Genomic DNA, 20,024 nt, shown 5'->3' with positions numbered 1-20,024 from the left:
ATTTAGCGACCCCTAGTGTTTAAAATCTGAAATCATATTAGCTTGTCTTTTTTTTCTATAATTTTGCTTTTACATTCTTTAACTTAGTCGGCATTTTTAGATTAATCAGTAAAAGTAACATATCTTACTTTAGTTGACTATACAAGTGTAAAAGTTATGATGTTATAGGCTACATCAGAAATTAGGCCGTAAGGAAAATTTTCTCGCACCAATTTTTTTTCTCTTGTAACTTCTCAAACTGCGGTCTTAAAACACAAGACAAACCAGTTAAAGCTGTTATTCGGTAGCTATTTTTTTCTCACAGGCGTTGACAAAACAGGAACGTAAAAGCAGTTTGCAGGGGGACGAGAAGGAGGGGCCCCGGCATAGGCTGTTCATAAAGAGAAGTTTCACTTTGCTTCACTTCTCCTGGCGGGCTGACGGAGGACGCGACGATGGAGGACGAGGAAGGAGACACATACCCAGAGATGAGGCGCTTTACTCAGCTGCTGCCCTTCCCCAGATACCGCTCCCAAAGTGACACCTCAGGATTTCGCTCCAGAGTGTTGTTCAGGCTCCGGGGAGCCCGCTCAGGTAGGAGACGACACTGCCTGACCCCTGGTTCAGATACTATTGGCAGACAACGTTGTGTTTGAAAAGGACAGGTGCATCCATTTGAACAGGCACGTTACTGTAACACTTTTTATTTGCACCCTTGTGTGGCTAATTTTACACTTAGTTTTCCAAGATGTTTTTTTTTTCTTTTCTTTTTAGTTGACAAACCAAATGTCTACTAAAGCATCACACTTGCAGTAACTTGAACACATCCAACTTAAAGTTTGTGGGCTCTACTATTGTTTTCCTAAATCATAATGAGGATGACACACATAATGGAAACTTTAAACAAACTGACTTTAAGACACCACTTACGGGCTTTTTGGCCCTCATCTGCAGCAGAAAACCCACTCAGGGTCCAGTGGCAGAGTATCAAAATGGCTTCAAAAAGACAGGACGAATGCACTAGCGGTATAACGCCTCAGCCATTGTGGTAACCGCATATTTATCCTCCGCATCTTTCTCAAATGTCAGTGTGACAGTTTTTGCAGCCTGCTGCCCATGGCTGCATAGAGCGCATACCTGCTTGTGTATTGACAGTGGTTGAAACCACTTCCTATAAGCCAGCTCCACTACTTTAGCCTCATTCTGTATGAGTGCACCCATTTGCCATCATTACTGATGGGCTGATACCATAATAATGCACTGCTTTTCTGATGAGATCTTCCATGTTCTGCGGTCTGATTAATCCTAGTAGCATCACTGTCATGCGGAGGCTTCACTGCTTCTGCCTGTCTTGCACAGGAAGTATTGAGTGTTTATGTTTCGGCTGTAATTACAGGAAATGGTTGCTGGAGCAGTTAGAAAGCTGGAAGTCCAAAGCTAATTTTTGCTCCTTACATCTACAAGGTTATAGTTTGAACTTCTAAAAACCCAGAGTGAATAAAGAGTTTCAAAGGCCTTTTATTAACTCTTCTGTATCTTCAGATACAGTCCCGGGGAGTTCTTCATAGATGTGAAGAGTATCTGTTTTACGTACATATGATACTTCCTGAAAGTGAGACCAAAATCTAATTTGATCTCAAGTTAAAATACTGGCGTTTTACCATCATTTTCAAAATTATGATCGATGTTACAAAAAGAAAACAGAAGAGGGAGCCGTTTCACCATTATACCCAGTGATCCGGCTGGAATTTTACTAAAACTGCTTACGCTTGCAAGTGTGTCTCAATTAATTTGACCATCCTCTAAAAATGTATTTAATTCAGTAATTCAGTTCAAGATGTGAAATGTAATTTGTCGATTAATTTCACTTCACAGATTGCTATAGGCGAAGCAATAACAAAGCTAAAAAAAAAATCCTCATGGTTGTGTGAGCCATAAATTAAAATAATAAATATTTTATTAAATATTTGTATGAAATATAAAAAAAAATATTGCTTTTGGCCTTTCATTTGTTGTACAACTAGCAGAAATCAATTGATCCGTGCAAATATAAAAGTTTTATATTTTTACTTGAAGTCCCACAACAACTTTCACTGATGTTATGCTAATGTTACCACAACAGTTTGTAAGTTGAACGGATGAAGTGCTTCTCTTATGTATTAAAAAAATATGTGAATATCAGCAAATGTCCATAAAAGTGATTTATTGAGGCCAATAAATCACTTTGGTAACTTCCGTTGGATTATATAAAAGTAAAAACTCCTTGGATATTGCCATAAAGCAACTGCAACTGCAACTGCTCTGCTCAGGATGCAGCCTAAGCAATATTAATCATACTCTGACAACTGCACAAGATAATAAAGCAAAGCAACAGTATTCTGTGTGCGTTGTAAAACCTGTGCTTGCATTAATTTTCATGTTTTTCAGTTATGATGATCAATCAAGCAGAGATGGCCTTCAGTCGATCTTCATTAGTAGCAGATTATCCTCCAGATGGATGTATAAAATAAGTGGATGAAAAGACAAGAGAAATGGGAACAATAGGAACAGAAAGAATCGATTCTTAACGAGATAGATGGAAGTCAAAGAGCAGAAGAAAAAAATTTATAATATGTGGTGATTAAGTAGGAGGAGGACAGGGCTGTGGACAAAAAGACAAAAAAGCGGCATCATCTTGCCTCCTTTCGGGTCTCCTTCCCAAAATAACGCTGATTACAGCCCCTTTGAGTCGGCAATAACTACTTGCTAAAACATTGAGTTGTACAGATAGCAGCTCTTTACCCCTCACTTCCCACACACGGTCTATCCTTAGCCTCCGCTGTGGCTTCTGTTAAAGACTCGGAAATAAAACTCTGCTCTGACAGAGAAATGCGGTTATGAATGCAGGAAGTTTGAAACGCGTTTCAGCTAGAAATCTTTCACGACTAGCCGTTGAGGACATTTACATCAGATGTGCATCTGGAAGCTGATTTTAATTGACAGTCTGAGATACAATCAAACTCAACATTTCCTGTTTTAGATAAGTTAGGTTTGATAGAATAATGAGGCAACATATTTTTTTCACATTTTTTAATTTCTCAGGTTTGCCGTGTTGTTCAGCAATTTGGGAAACCCCCACATGATGTAAACTTCTCTTAAAATGAAGAACACTTTCAGATGCATCTTAAGGCACCACCTTCCTTTTGTGACAAAACTGGACCTCTAAAAGTCTGGCACATCCTTGGCTTTAATTTCCAAAACACACCAACGTACCAACATGTCAACACATCAATGTCAAAGTCAACATGTCAGCGTCAAACACGAACGCATCAACATGGACAAAATCCATTGTACCTTTGTATATATGGAGGAAAAAGGGAATCTTGAGATCCTGCAATTTCACGTAGCTATAAAAAATGTTGTATTTGCCCATCCAAAGGATTGTGCAACTGAGTTGATTAAGTTAAACATATGCTAAATGTGGATGTCTATTTGAACAGTTTGTTGGAAGCAGTGATTGTTATAGAGTCTTACTGGAAGAAAGGATCTATGGTAACGCTCCTTAGCGGACCTCTGATGCACTCACTGTCAGTATCCATTTTACGATCTTCAGGTTTTCAATTTTTTTATATTTTTTGTACTTTTTTTTTGTTTTGTTTTGTTTTTACTAAGGAACTCTCTTTTGTGTTGTTTACCAATCTAGAAAAATTGGAGGAATTAGTTGCTTTAAATTTAATAAAACAATTACAGTGTGACTTACCCAGCCCCTGGTCACAGTGGGATTTGTTTAAAAAGAAAAATGGCATCCCATCATGCTTTAAATACATGCAACACAACATTTCAGGAAAAGAGCATGACACTAACAATCACAGTTGCAGTAGTGTGGTTGTGAGGAGCTCCTTATCAAGACATGGACTATCTGTAATTGTTAGAACCATAATTTCTTTACCAGGGCATTCTCCGACAAGAGAATGCCCTGGTGTCTGTTTGGTACCTTAATTGCATAAGTGAGATGCTGTGACATGACCTTAAACCATTAGGACATTCATTCAGTTGTTACAATTGTCCAATAAAGTAAAGTTTGAACATTTCTGAAATGCTCCAGTCACCCAAATTAAAGAGTAAGTCATGCTAGTATTTGCGTTCTCAAATTCCTGTGTCCTGTTGTAATGAAATATTCGACGAAGAAGGCTATTAAACAGTGGGTTCAAAAGATTTAGTAATTATTTCAATGTTTATTCAGTCTTGGTCTGTTTTAAGTGGATTGTGTTCATTCTGTTCTTCCATTAACTCGTGGAAAAAGAAAAGAACTCTATCCTTTTTATTACCATCTGGTCTTGTGAAGCACTGGAGTTTTCTCGTGGTTCTATCATACAGGTTTGTGTTTGCCTGTGGAGGTGGCCTTTGGCGACGGTGACGAGCCAGTTGTTGTTTCTTCTCGCTCGTCGCATGTCGCTTCGTCGGACTTCTTAAAAAGCCAAAGTCTCACTCATGCCGTTTGTCTCCCCTTCCTTCTGTCTATCAGTAACTCTGTGGTTACTTACTAAGCCTTTAACTCTATTAATATTTGTAAAAATGCCTCAGCAGCAAATGAGCAGGATGTTAACTCTACTCAGCCCCCCTCTGTAATGATGTGCTTGTAAAGTAAGTGCGTGTTTGTGTGTAATGGAAATGTCATGCTGACATAGTGGGTTGATCTGATGTATTGGTACTTCGGAAGATGAGAGAAAAACAACAGCTTTGGGTTGTTTACATACTAGGAAATCGGTGAAGAGGTTAGACGAGAAAAGATCAAATAGAAAAACAATTGAAGCAGGTAAACTTGAAGTATATACAGTTTATAGAGCAATTACACTGACTGATGAAAGGGAAGTAGCTCCAAACTTTACTGCATGCAGCTGCTCTTATGCAGTCAATAACCTAATGGTTGTGTGGACATTATGTCTGTCTTACTTTAGACAGCGAAACAGTGTTCGCGGCAGCTCTCTATCACCCACACACCAGCACACATGCTGAAAAAACAGCTTTTTCTTTCAATTGTCTAACCCTAAAACCACAACTCACAGCCCTCAAAACTCACTTTAACACTAATTGCATGGAGTTTGGTCCATGTAATGAGATGGGATCCAGTCAGGTTTTTAATATATCACTGTATTGCAGTGTGTGTATCTAAAGTGAGCATTTTGAAAAAAAAAGTATCTGCAAGATTACAGATTTCTTCAGTTTTTACTTATTTTTTATCAGACAAAATCTTAAGATCAAACAAATTAAATTATACAAAGATAACTTGAGAAAATTTTAAATATATTTTAGAAATGATTATTCAAGCAACCTTTCAAACCCACCTGCTCTTGTGCTAAAATAGCAATTTAACTAACTGCATTTGTTTGGTTCAAATTCACCAATCAGATTACACACTGGCCTGATAACTAGGAGATATTTGAACTAAAAACAATGACTTCAGCAGTACTTTTCTGATTTCAAGAACCAGCGTAAAACAGTAGGTAACACATCATTGACCGATCAAACCAAAATCAAGAAAAGGCAAAGAAACAAAGTGATTAGCCCACTTTCAATCAATCAATCAATCAATCAATCAATCAATCAATCAATCAATCAATCAATCAATCAATCAATCAATCAATCAATCAATCAATCAATCAATCAATCAATCAATCAATCAATCAATCAATCAATCAAATGTTATTTGTATAGCACATTTCAGCAGCAAGGCATTTAAAAGTGCTTTACATAATTAAAAAGCAGCATGTGACATTGAATAAACAGTAAGAAAGAAAAACAGATTTTGAAAAAAAATTATCCTTTTGGTTTTGTGATCACAATAAGCTGGAAGGTCTCAACATAGAATGGGGTCTGAAATTCCTTCATCCATATTACACCCCCAATACACCTTGGGAGACAGTCATAAACCCTTAACCTCTCTGACACTATGAACTCTTTGTTTGCAGAACGAATGTGACACAGTAGAAAGTACAGCTGCCCACAGAACATAGAGATCATATAATTTTCCATCGTACCATCTGATCTGAAAAAATGTCAGCAAAATCTGATGCACATAATCACGTGCTGAGTACGGTCAGCAGCTTAGATTGTGTTTAAAACACTAGGCCAGCCTGCAGGCCAGCCAGAGGAAGACAAAACAGAGCTCAGTGTTGTCTGTGGGGTTTTCCCCTAGCAGGAATCCCACACGTTTTATGCAGATTAATTCTCTAAATTGGGCTACATTATTTTGCAAAGCTGGTTGCATGACTTGAAAGAACAAAACGCACAGGATTTCAGCTGGTCGAGTTGTGTGGTATGAAAATACAAGGTGAGCCATAATGGGTGGGGAGGAGGGACTCATGGTTGCAGAGCTGTGATCTAAAAAGATGTTGTTTGACATAAATCTGAAAATAATCACGAAGCAAGTTTTACTGCAGATCTCACAAGCCTGAGTTAAGATGATTCAACAAAAGAATAGAGACTTTGTAAAAACTTAATTTGAGGAAAAGTTCAAAGGCCAAAACAAGGCCAGCCAAAAAAAAAAAAAAAAAAAAAGGTTCACCTCACATCTAACATAAAACACCTTTAGGAAGATGTGTGTCGTCTTACCTCTGGCATAAAACCAACGCAGCATTTCAGGAAAAAGAACAGCATATCCACAATGAAACACGGTACTGTAATATTCTGTACAGTGTTGTCTAATGTGAATTTAGTTATTTGAATTCAGCTGTTTGTCATGAAGCAGACCATTAGCTAATGCTTTATTTTCTTGATGATTGCATAATTGAATCAAAAATAATTATTTCTAACCAACATGAATTAAAAACTTTCTGATTTAGCTTGAAACCTTAAGCCGCTATGCCAGGTCAAACCCATAACCCAATCCTGTCGTGTCAAGTCAAACTAGAAATGGGTCGATGGTATTGTGTTTCACCCAGCAGTTTTTAAGATGTTTGTGTCAGAAGGAAAACTGAAAGCAACCATTGGCTGCTCCTCTGACTTTGCTCTGTCTCCCCCCAGAGTCTCTGAACATTGATTAGTTGGTGTTGCAATTTGTGCAGATGTTGTGTTGATCTAATGTGCGTTCAGCGTGTGCTTTGTTTATTTTTGTCATGGAGTGTGCCATAGTTCTCATATATGGTCTTATTGTGTTACTAGGCAACAATCAGACTAAAAAAACACGAAAGAGGCTTCGTTTACGAAGTAAACTGTCAGCTAATCTGCTTCAAAAGGATACCTCAGACGTCACAGCTGATTTAATTACAATAAGAAAACAACTTAAAAGCAACCATCTAAAGACAAAAATGTCAGAACCTGATTGGTGCATTATGGCTATCACATTTAAAAAGTTCTTGGATATCTTTATCATTCAGGGTTCGCAGAGTTAAGATCTTCTGTGGTTTCCATTAATGAGTTAATTGCAACAACATGTCATTTGAAAAGCATAGCCCTTTAAAAGTATTCTTTTTAGAAGAAGATTCTTATCATGTAAAAAGTCCCTGTTCTGAAACATTCTTTCACCAATCTTTTACGACAAGACAAATTGAGCCAGAGTATTTTTTTTTCCGTTTAATCAATCAAACACTTGCAATAATCAAGTTAAATTAAACATTGCTTTTAGCCGATACACATTATTGTGGTGTAAAAGAAAGATTATACATGGCATATAACATATAAAATCTCAAAAGTGTGGGACGGATTTTTATATCGGCTTTTTTTTTTGCAATCACAGCTGCATGTCTTTTAGCCTAAGTCTGTACCGCTTTTGCACATCTGAAGCTCAAAGTAGTTTCAGCTTTTGGCTCAGGTGTTTCGCAGCATCAAACAGGTTTTCTTCCAAGATGGATGCATTTTTCTCCATCCATCTTGATATGAACTGACCAGCTTGAAAACAAGGGATTGTGTTCCTTCCACTTTTGCTTCACGTTTTTTTGATACACACTGAAGTTGTTTGCTTCAAGAAAGTAACATTAACCTCGCGGTGCACCTCGGGTTATGTGATACACCTCCTCCACCCCTGAGAGCGTCTCATTCTCCCCATTCTTTTTGCATCCTTTTTGGGATTGCGTTGGCTAGAACAAAAATGCACAGAGATGGAGCCACGAGGAAGCAGGAAAACCCTTGACATTCAGGAAGATGGACAGACGGGCAGGATGAGGTGGATTGCGAGGGTGGGAAGGAGAGAACAACTGAGATGGAAACAAACATTAAGTTTTAATGCTCTTCATCAGAGCGAGTGGATTGAAGGAGGAGACACAGGCACACAGTGGTTGGAAACGGTGAGGGAGGGAGGGAGGAAGGGAAGAATGATAGAGGAGGGAAGTGGAGAGAGGCAGAGGGAGGGGAGAGAGCACAGGAGAGGCAAGGAGACAGAGAACAGGGAGGAGGGCAAGTCAGTGGAGGGTGGGAGGGTGGCAGAGAGGTCGTGTGTGTCGGGAAGAGGCAAGGACCAACTCGCACTCCTCTCCATATTCCCCCGTAGGATCAAAACATGGAACATGATGGTGAGTTTCCTCCTTGCATTCTAAAATGTAGCGTACTTCCCCGTCTGTCTGCGAGTGTGTTTGTTTTGCCTGTGACTTTATGACGTGTTTCAAACTCGGACACATAAAAAGAGCACTGATCCTATACATCCTCTTCTACTTCCTCTCACATACTCAACTTCATTCATAACTTATCTGTCTCATTGGGAACAGCCGGCGCTATCCAGGATCAGAGCCTCTGATTGTTTAGCTGTTGTGAAGATCACTTGACTGAGTGGCTGTCATCTGCCTGAAGCTTGTTTTTCTTGCACTGCTCTGCCTTTTTTTGTTGTTTTTTTTCCACAGCATGTAGTATTCTGGGCTTGCTTCAACAACAACATACAGTCACGGAAAATGCACAGTAAAACGGCACCCATTAAAACTCAAAAACGCTATCGCTTCAGCTGGATCAGCTAATAACGTTCGAATCCTGCTCACCAGCCTTCTGTTGCGTTGTGACGGCCAGATTCGCTGCTGACACTCCTAATAACCGTGAGGAAATGATGGTGGTTCAAATCACTGTGCTTCATAAGACTGTAAACACTCTAGATTATTAGCAATTGGGGGAGAAATAATAGCGGCTGATTTCAACAGAGGGAAGGATACTTGTAATGATTGATGATGCCTAGTGCACGGCTTGTTTGGCCAAATCTTGGTGCGTCAGTTCATCGGTTGGAGTAGAACTGCAGAATAAACCAACTCCTGCGTTATCTACTATGGTTTAATTACTGCTTACAGAGGTTGTCACAACATTATCAGTGTATTCAATAGGAAACGTTTGTGCTGCTGTGCTTAAAGTACAAATGATCCACACACACCTTGTAGCGCTGGAGTTCCCCACAGTGTGTGTCCTCTCCTTTTTATGCAGCATTTAGTGCATGATTTGAATATTTGGAGGGTGTAGTGATTATTTTACTACAGTGAAACAAAAAAAAAAAAAAGGTATCCATTGTAGACACAGCCAGCGTAACAACACTACTTAGATATAGAAATGTGTAACAGAAATGATCTTGGAATCAGAGGGAATCTTTATTGGACTTGAATGGGCTTAGCCAGAATCCATCTGTGTTCAGAGCCGTGTGTTTTGTAACAGAGGCGTGGGTTTGCCACAAAACAAATTGTTATGACTGCAAATTTGTGAATCATTGTTTTGCAAGGCAAAGCAGCCTCTGCGATCGTTCCTGCACGCATATGTGCATGTGGAGTGCCGGACTTTGCAATGAACTCTGTGGTGGGTCGCAGTTCTTTGCTCCACAGTGATGGGAAAACACACACAATACAGATTTCTCCTCTTTTTGTCACGCTGATTGGTTTCATGGCATTGCTTAAATAGTGCCTGTCTGGCAAAATGAGGTAGGCTAAAAGATCTTTAATCTGGAAAGGGTTACAAAGTCATTACCAAGGTTTTAAGGCTCCATGAAAACTCAGTGAGAGTCATCATATGCAAAAGAAGAAAACATAGTACAGTGGTATAACTTTTCAGAAATGGACAGCCTATCAAAACTGCTCAAAAAGTTCATCAACCACTCATCTCGGATGTCACAAAACAAACCGAGGACTACATCTAAAGCACTGCAGTTCTTGTTTTCTCCCAGATGAGGTCATTGTTGATGATTTGGCAAAAGCTGGCATTCATGGGAGCATCACAAATGGAAAACCAGTGCTGATCTAAAAGAAAATAAAGGCCCATCTCACCATTGTCAGTAAACATCTTTGTTGAAAATAGTTTGTTGGCCTGGCGAATCAAGAGTACGACCTTCTGGAAGGTACGGGCACCGGCACAAAAACAAGCTGAGCATTTCTGAAACAGAAGGTCGTACCAACAGTCAAACTTGGTGGTGGTAGTGTGGTGGTCTGGCTCTGCTTGAGAAGTTTAATGTTTTGCCCCCAGAAAATCCTGAACAGGAATATCCAACCATCCCTTTGTGACCTTGAACTCATTTGCACTAGGGTTACGCAACGCAACGAAATCTACCAGCAAGTCCATCTCGGAACGGCTAAAACATACAGTATGTTTCAATGTGGCCTAGTTAAAGTCCAGACTTAACTGTTGGGAAACGACCTTAAGCAGTCTGCTCATGCTAAAAAAAAAACCCTGGCATGTGGGTGAATTAAGACAGTTCTACAAAGAGTAGAGGGTGAAAAGTCCCCCACGTTGATGTGAAATACTAACTTCCAGTGAATACAACACAGCCAGTTATTAGAGGGAGGCAAAGACTTCATTCCATATTTTCAGACTGCTTTAGAAAATGTCTTTCCTCAAATAAATTAAGTTATCATTTGAAAATTTGGCTTGATGATCAGTAACATTTTAGTGTGACAAGAAAAAGAAAAAGCAGAAGAAATCTGTCATGGGGCTGAGCACCCATGTTCCCTTCCTGTTCTTTATGTGGCTTTCTGGTGTCAGTGTGACAGAGTAATTCCAGCCTTTATGTGCCTGTGTGATTATAATAATTTACTAGTGCCATTAGCTTATATTTCTGTGCTGGTAGGAGCGATTTTGAACAAAAAGGCTATTGACCATGGTTGACAGCACCTTCACTTCTGCATTTAGAGTCACTAAAGTTAGAAACAAAGCCACACCTTCAGCTTCAGTTATGTCACAAATGCTGCTTGGGCTTGGAGATAACTCTCTGTATTCCCTGCAGGGTTTAATATTTAATAGAGGTGAGTCCTGCTCTGGTAAAACAACATAACTTTAGATTGATTCACTTGTTTGACAGGTAGATCTCTGGCAGAAATTCCCACTTGCTTTTTAAAAGAATAACTTCGATTCTGTTTCTCTGGGGATCACATGCTGCATTTTTTATTCTTTTTTTTTTACATCAACTGTATAACTAAAAGTGTTCACATTAGCTGATTTTATTTTTTTTTTTACGGAAAGTTTTATTGCATTTCTAACTTTAGATTTAGTATGTGAGCTTTAAAAATGTTGTGTGGAACATTTTGAAGCCTTACAGTGCTAAACTTGAGCACAGTGCGTGAGCAAAAGCTAGCTGGACGGTAGCCAAAGCAGCCATTATCAACCACTGGTAGCCTACTTTAAAACAAGCCATGTTTAGGCTTGAAACTGGAAGCTAATAGCCTCACAACACAACTAAGTAAACATGGCGGACTGGCTCAAGCCAACTGTTTCTGCAGCTGATAATTGCTATCTGGTAAGTGTGTGCACATTTTACCGTATAAAGAGCCGGTGAAGAAATAAAAGACGTGTGTTTACTCCCCATGTTTAGCTTTAATCTAATAAGATTTTCATCCGTGCCGTGTTTGCACATTTTCCTTCAACCCTGACCTTTTTGTCCTACGGTTACTCTCAACCGTGCTGCAACGGCGCAAAGCTCTTTCCACGCCAGTGCAGCACCGTGCGCTTCTTTGTGTCTCTCCTGCTTGCTTTGTTCTGGCTGCCCTGTCTGGCAGGATGTCAACTATTGATTTATGCAGACAACATTTTAGCAGTGATGGCAGCTTATGGGTTGCGCCGAACGGAATACAACAAACAGGAGATCGGATTTCAGGCGAGCTGACTGGAAGATGTGAAGAGAAAGAGAAGCCAGAAGTCGTCGCTTACTTTGGTCTTACATTAGAACCCCGCGCTGATAAGATCGACTAAAAATGGATGAGGGTGCATGATATTGTAAGCAGGGGAGATAAAGGTTTATTTTCAGAATCGGGAGGCGCTTTCCTTTTCGGTGTGCGGGGATTGGAGGGCGCGCAGTAGCAAAAGCCCAACACAGATTGATCATTTGAATAATGGGCTGCCTGAACAAAATCACGTGCTGCCATTCAATTCATGTTTCATTGCGCTGCAGAAGTGCATCCGTTTTAATACATTTATTTTATTAGACTCTTGTGTGATAGACCAACATAGAATACTGCAGAGTTGCAGTTTTTAAATTGCTTGCACATCTGGACACTAAAACATTTTCTCATTCTTATTTGCTGAGCAGCTCCAGCTCAGTCCGTTTGAATGAAGAGTGTCTATGAAAATCAATGCGAGATTTAGATCTGGACTCTGAGTCATTTCAGCAATGTGCCTTTATCCATATTAACAAAATCCTGCTATAGCTCTGGGTATGTGCAGCCCAGACCCATGTCCTTTCCAACCTCCATCTCCAGGTTTCTCCTTTATTGATCTCCAATCTTCTAATAAACTCTGACCAGGAGCTCCACATCATGTTTGTTGTGTCTGCTACATGTTTTCTTCTAACTAGTCTTCTACAAAGCTCACATTTGCAGTGTGCACAGCTAATAGTTGTCCTGTCCATGTGGATCATTCTAGTTTCTACAGTCAGACCCCGCTATTTTCGTGGGGACTTCAGAGAAAAGGGGGGATGAATCAAGGTGAAAGACACACCTAAGTGGACTGAACTTGTTAAAGTGAAATGAATTTCTCATAGCACTTGTACACTAGAAACTCATTCACCCAACTTTTCTCAAAACACACGTCCATTCAAATATCAGAAGACAACTTGGGGTTTATTCTTTTGCCCAAGGGCACAGCAGCTTGTGACAGGGGAGAAGGTTAGAATCAAATCCACAAACATCTCATTGAGCAGGTCTACTGTCCCCACTGCCAGCCGCAGCATTTTAATATGTTAAAAAAATAAGATGTCTTTTTGTTTTCAATTCACAATTTTGCCCCAATGTATATCGGTCGAAATCCTAATAAACTATTTTAAGTTGAGTGGCCATGAATACACTTACAGGGCAACATATTTAATAATTTAGCATTTGGTTAAAACCCACTCCACTGCATTAGGTAGTCATGGATAGCCGTACCTGTAATTGAGGCTGAACGGTTAGACGAAAGAAGTAACTAATCGTAACGGGAGAATGCGGTAAGGGTTTTTTTTTTTTTAGACCACTCAAAAGAGGCAGCAGGAGATGAATTCATCAAAATTTTAAAGAGCAAAATGATAGGGCCTTTTCCTGTTTGCGCAAGTCCTCACTTATTGATCTCATCAATGAATCACAGAGAGCCGTTTTCCACTGGGGCTCATGCTAAAGGGATGAAATGAAAATTTGATTCTAGTGCCTGTTGGTTCCCCAGCATGAATTTCCTTTTTTTTCCCCGGTATTATTTAAGCACACAATATACTTTTTCTCATTTCTCATAATTTAACGTAATGGAACTGTGCTTTTTGTTCCCTTGCATTTCATTGGGACTCTTCTTCCCTAATTCGCCTTTGCTTAGCTGGGTCGCTGGTTCTCGCTGAATCACACTTTGCTGTTTTGACAGTTTGGAGTCTGAATCATGATCCCAGCGTGGCAATCTCTCAGCATTGACTCTTTAAAGGTCACTCTAAACTTCTCTTTCTCAAGCCATTTACGGACAAGCAGGAAGTTTGCAAAACAGGAGTGCTTGGAGTATGTTTTTCTGTCTTAGGCTTGAGTTTGTTGTGAAAGTGCACACATGTGAGGGTCAACTTGGGGGGGATTGGACTATTCCACGGAAGACATCGGGTTTAATAAATAAGTCAGAGAGGAGAGAAAGCCTCTGGAAAAAAAAATAGCACTTAAACAATTATTATCTCTTGTTCTGCTGAGGCTACTACTTAATATTTGATGACTCTCTTCCTTCCTTTTCCCCACTTCTCCGGAGCCTCGACTCCTTCAGCTGCTGCGGTCTTTGAACGGTCAGTTGATCTCTGTTATTTAGTACCGGGACACTTAGGACCAACTTCCTAAAAAAAAAAAAAAAAAATTCCTGGTACAGAAATTATGAAACGGTTCATGTCCATTTCTCCAGCTGTGAAGGCAGTGTATTTGCAGAGATTACAAGTAAAAGCATCATATTGATCCAGGTTAAATCCAGAGGGAGCTTCGTTCTGCAGCTGATCAGATCTTCACAAAGACAGTTAGAAGCAGAATAATCAATGCTCAAAAAGAGGCATTCAGATGTACACTAAAGGTATCGAGCTAATTTTGGAAAACATAAAGCTGCTTGCTGCCTCGTGGTGCCTCTGTTTGTTTTGACTTTGATGTAATGCCTGTCAGAATGTCAAGAATGAAACCCGTTCACCAGACCAGTTCAGTAAGAGTGTGACTAAACTTCTGAACAATCTTTAAAAAGTTAACCACAAAAAAATGTTGAATTTAGTCACAATTTTTATTTTTATTTTTTCTTTAGGCTGAGTCAAATATGTCTAGAATCACATTAAATATGATTTACGGTTTATTTTATTTAAAACGGGGCTAACAGGCAAATGTATTTACACTAAGTGAAACCCCAGAATACACTCATTTGAATACAAAACATAATGGGTACAGTGTGATAAAAAAGGATTCATAACCCTTTAACTATTCCACATTACGCAGCATTCCAGAAGTACAGTCTTGTGAAAAGAAGACGCGGTTTACAAGGTGTTTTATGGGAAAAAAAAGAACATCTAAAAGAGGAAATGATTGTAAAATTTTTTAAGCTAAGTCAAATTGAATGTGGAAAATTTGTGAACATCGATTTCTAATTTTCACATTCCCAAAACGTGGACTTTTGCTGAGCTAAACCAGTCTATTGCAGCTCTGGCTGAATGTTGAATGTGGTTGTAGCTGCAGGAAGTTGAACTTCTACACCTGCCTCAAGTCTTTAGCAACCTATGACCTTTTTTCCCCCTCTTATTTAAAATAGCTTCTCTGGTGAAGAAAAAAAAAACACCCACAGCATGACACTGCCACCACATGCCACATAGAGAGTACAAGTTTTCCAACACATAGTTTATTTGTGGTTTTGTCTGGCCATGGCACCTTCTTCTTTATGCTAGTCGTGTTTTATTACAGCCATCTTTCAACTGTGACCTTTTCCTATTTTTTTAATAACCTATTTCATCTTTAAACTTCTCCGTAAATGTATCCGTGACCTATCTGCTGTTTTTATTGATCTTCATGATGCTTTTTGTTCCCTTGTGTTCCTTAGCAAGTCCGAACTGTTCATCTGACAATTGTCCCTTAACACACACACACAGACTCCAATAAATTTTGTCAAACAGAAGAAGTATATAATATCACATCACAGTCAATGCTAACGCAGTCTCTTTGCTCTGTTAAGCGCTCTAAGTAATTCCATCCCCCTGTTCTGTCTTTATCCTCCCACCTCCTCCAGGACTTCCTGCATCTTCAACTATCCACTTCCATCTCATTCACTAATGACCTTCCTATAAAGCTGTGGCTGTCTCAGTTGCTCCCAAATTAAATTTTTAACAGAGTCCTGCAGTCAGACATGGTGATTAAACTAACAGTTGACGATACCGTCACTGCAAGCGTCTACCTGAATTAGTGCGTGGGCATATTAAAAAAAGAAGAAGAATATATATAAATCACTGAATCACTGCAGAAATGGCATGTGATTGTTGAAAGTTGGTAAGCAGGGTTGCACAAACATTTTAATAAGATCTAGTGAAACTGTTTAATTTTGGTTGCCCATTACTCTGTGTAAATAAGCCAATATTTGGAGTTTGCATGCTATAAAGCACTTTCTGTGGAAAGCTGAGGCAAAAATGTCCTTCCTTTTGTGATGAAATAAAACCGAAGACTTGTTGTTTACTCTTTGATAAGACATAAAAGAGTGAAAAACCAATTGGACACAACAATATTGTGTCCAATAACCTTTTTCTTAGTCGTTTTACTCTTATTCTGCCTCTTGGACAGTGATTGCTGAAGATGGACACCAGCTCTCCTCTTGCAGATGGATGGACTTGAAATTATGTTCTTCTTATGAACACTAGATGGCAGCCTTGGACTAAATTAAAAAATTTTACCCTGTGCTCTTATTTCACGAGTCAGTCTCAGTGCTGGGAGCTGTGGGAGAAGGGGGCAGGGGGGGTGGAAGTGGGTCTTAACATATTTTAAAAAGTTTAAATTTATTTGATTCTAAGATTTGTCATTTTGCAAGTATAGGGTAGGAGTTGTTGAATTAGAACGTAGTGAAATGCCGATGCGATGTTCCTTGAAGTCATGCAAATTATTGTTGTGCCTGTATTTGTGTGTGTGTTAGCGTACTGATAGCTTGCTCTTGTCAGCCGATGTTCTGCAAGGTTTCAACTGACACTCTGTTGACGCTAATGGCTAAAGCTGCCCCTCACACAAATACATTCAAACAGTTTCCTGCCTTAAATCAGAGGCAGAGGTGGTGTAATTCAAGCTAATAGTATTTCTATTATTAGCCAGATGTTACTACGGCATCCTCATTTCATGCTGACAAATCGACTGATTTGTCTCCTCCTGTATAACCCAGAGCAGAGTTTATAGCCATCCTGTACTCTCATTGAATCTGGTATAGAGCAAATATAAATATATTTTTTTGGAAATCCTCGCTGACCTATACCAGGCAAAATATAGTCTGATTTAATCAATCAATCAATCAAATTTTATTTGTATAGCACATTTCAGCAGCAAGGCATTTCAAAGTGCTTTACATAATTAAAATAAAAACAGAAATAAACAGTGAGAAAGAAATTAAAAACATTAAAGACATAAAAACATGGAAGACATCAAAACCCGCACTCTAACCCTAATTTAGCCATAAGCAACTCTAAACAGGTGGGTTTTAAGTTGAGATTTAAAAGCACCCAGTGTTTCAGCTGTTTTACAGTTTTCTGTAAAACTTTAATGTGAGAAAGTATCCCTGCTTACATGCACAACCACCTGGTTTCAACTGAATATGTTTGCAAATGTAACACTGATCTATTTCTGTAACAGCTAATTTTATCCGGCAGTGTCCAGGCCAGGGGTCAGGTCTTCCCAGAGGTCAGCGAGTATGTTACAGTCACTACTAGATGATTGATGGGGGAAGCTGATGTTGGGTTCCAGCTTGGCCAAAGAAGAAGTTCAAAATAAGATGTAGGGATGACTGTAGACAATTACTGAGCTTTTCAGTCTGCTGCAAAGAAGAGTCAACAACTTGTGCTGTATTTCAGAAACTCTCAGTATAGATCTCTGGAATCATCACACTCGAGGGATGAAATTAACTAAGATTGTGAAAAGATGCTTATGTTTTACCTTCTCTTCATCAGGATTGAATAATGGAGTGCTTATCTTTATGCAGGTTGCAAAATCCCTGGTTCAGGTGGTCATGGTAGAAACTTGTTCATTTTCAACCTAACCCTATTTTAAACTGTGACTTCCCTTCCTTGCTGTTGGTGATGCTGTTTGGCCACTAATGTTTTGTCAAACCACTGAGGCCTTCACAGAACAGCTGCATTTATTCTGAGATTACATTTCACAGCAGTGGACTCTAGTTAGTAATTTCCAAAGGAATTCTAGTTTAAATTTTTGGGTGTCAGAGTGAATGGGGCTGGAGCCAGATGTCACATAAACTAGGCATTAAGATGTCTAAAAAAAAAAAAACGAAGAAGCAGACTTTCAGATTTGTACTTAAACGCAGCAGTGAACTCACTGACTTTTTCCGTCCTCTAAATAAAGTTCTGATTTCCAATATTCCTGGGCTTGTTCAGTTTCCAGCTCACGGCTGGAGGTGTCGGACCTCAGCAGCTTCTCTAATCTGCATGGCGGAATGAGAGGCATTTTACAGCCGCTCACAGGACGTCGAGGTGGGAGGGGACGTCACTACGTAGTAGAGACCCACTCACTCACTCACTCACTCACTCAGTGCATGAACCAAGTTTCCTGCGCCTCGGCCATGTCAGCGTGAAACTTCTTCTCTTGAGATGAACGCGCTCGGCGGCTGCGGACGGGGCTTATGCGGGGATAGGAAGCCGTGATAGCGGGTTCTGGTGGAGGGTGGGGGGTGGGAGAACCCGGTCCGGCCCGCTGCTGGAGCTGAATATGGGTCAGACCGCTGTGTCTGCCGTGTCTCAGTCAACGAGCGGTGAGTGTGTTGTTGTTTTTTTTAGCGTTTGTGTGTGCGCGTGTGTGATGTCAGTGTGTCTTCCTCTTGCTTCTCTCTCACACACACACAATCCGCTATCTTTGTCCAGGAAGTCTGCTCGTCTCTTGTTCTCTTTGTTTAACTTTAGTTTTTTTCCTCCCCTTTTGACATAAAGAACTTCGAAACACTCCGACGAAACGCCGAGCTTTGTGCTAAACTGGCTAACTGGACTGTTGTTAAATCAATTCGTGCATCTTTATACGCGGGGTGTGCGTTTCTAAATTTATCGCTGACTATGCTGCCCAGCTGTCATAAAACTAGTTAAACAGCCAGCGAACAAGCGGGCGGCGGAGTTTTATAACCCGAGGGCTGTTTATACGGCTGCATTGTTGCCTCCGAGTAATGAAAACTTGATGAATTTTGCAGCCAGTTCTCGGTCTGAGCAGAAGAAGAGGAGGTTAGTTGGTTTCCCCCAGAAAATATTGTACTTTGTTTTAGGTTTGACCTTAGTTCTTCATTTGAACTCGTATTTTAGAGTTAACCAAATAGAAACGGAGGCAAAATACTACAAAAATATGTTATTACTGTGGCACTGCTGTCACGCCTTAGAAAAGGCGTGACAGGAAATTTCACAACTTTGGCAGAGATTTCATTTGACAGTTGCACAGCTCAGTTTTTATTCTAACAAGATTGGACTAAAGCTAATGTAATATAAATATCAGTGGGCTTAAAAAAGGTTACAGAAAAAAAGAGCTGTTTACGTGTTTTTTTTTCTTAATAAATGCTTCGAACTATTTCCCACAACTTTCATTCTGTAAATTCAACATGTGCCTGGATGTAAATTGGAATATCGTCAATTTTCAGTAACTCTCATATAATAATGCAATTGAATTCAATATAGATTACGAGTGATAATCACTTAAAACCATATATATCATATACACTGATAACATTTTTTATTACTATTGGCTTAACCTGTCCTGTTTTATACCACTTAGGAATATTAAAATACCTGTTTGGCTAAATGCCAGATAATTGAAGACAGTATTGGACAGTATTGTTGCATTTGGAGGAAAAAATGCCAAACCTTGAAAGGCGGAGATCAACGTCCCAATTTAGAAGTACGGAGGTGGCAGCGTCATGTTGCGTGAGAGTTTATGTGCAGGGAGGACTGGCGAACTTCAGACATGGCATCATGCAGAAAGAACACTGTGGAAATACTGAAGCAACATCTCAAGACATTAGCCAGGAAGTTAAAGCTTTGGCATAAATGGATCCCCCATGGCCTCAATCATGCTGCTAAATTAGTTAGAAAGTGATTGAATGACCGCAAAGGTCTGATCTCAGTCCCAAAGAAAATTGGGAAGGAAGATGAAACCCGAAATCCTAGTAAGTTATCAGAAACTTGTGAAAGAACGCTTGAAATGTTTTAACCAAGTCCTACAGTACAAAAGACTATTCTACAAAATACAAAATGAGATATGAATATTTCTAAAAATTCTTGAATTTTTCTGACATTTAGGAAATGTAACAGGGGAAAACATTGACTTTTCTATACAGTGTATGCAAAAAAAAAACTTTCAACAGATGACTTGAACCGGTTGTGCTGCAGTCCAGCTATCTTGTTGACAATCTGCTCTTGATATTATCTCTTTTCTCTTTTGTGAATGTTATGTGTGGTTGTTGTTGGTGTCTGACAGTTATTCTTATTGTTAGGG

At 39.5% G+C, this 20,024-nt stretch overlaps 1 protein-coding gene across 6 annotated transcripts in view; it reads left to right on the top strand.

Moving 5' to 3' along the window:
* The first annotated feature begins 337 nt into the window (after positions 1-337).
* The window catches only part of phactr2 (phosphatase and actin regulator 2), a 55,526-nt gene continuing 35,839 nt past the window's right edge, over positions 338-20,024 (top strand). For 2 of the 6 annotated variants that reach the window (XM_081616223.1, XM_081616221.1), the window contains exon 1: positions 338-573. In XM_081616223.1, the coding sequence (XP_081472349.1) occupies positions 435-573 (139 nt within the window). In that variant the 5' untranslated portion in view covers positions 338-434. Of the gene's footprint in view, positions 574-8,354; positions 8,466-18,028; positions 18,307-20,024 lie in introns of those variants that run through there. The other 4 variants (XM_081616222.1, XM_081616224.1, XM_008429203.3 and 1 more) reach the window with 4 other exon arrangements.

Source organism: Poecilia reticulata, chromosome 15 (genome assembly GCF_904066995.2).
Source record: "Poecilia reticulata chromosome 15, P_reticulata-male-v2, whole genome shotgun sequence".
Lineage (NCBI taxonomy): Eukaryota > Metazoa > Chordata > Actinopteri > Cyprinodontiformes > Poeciliidae > Poecilia > Poecilia reticulata.
This window is presented reverse-complemented; position numbering and strand designations above follow the sequence as displayed.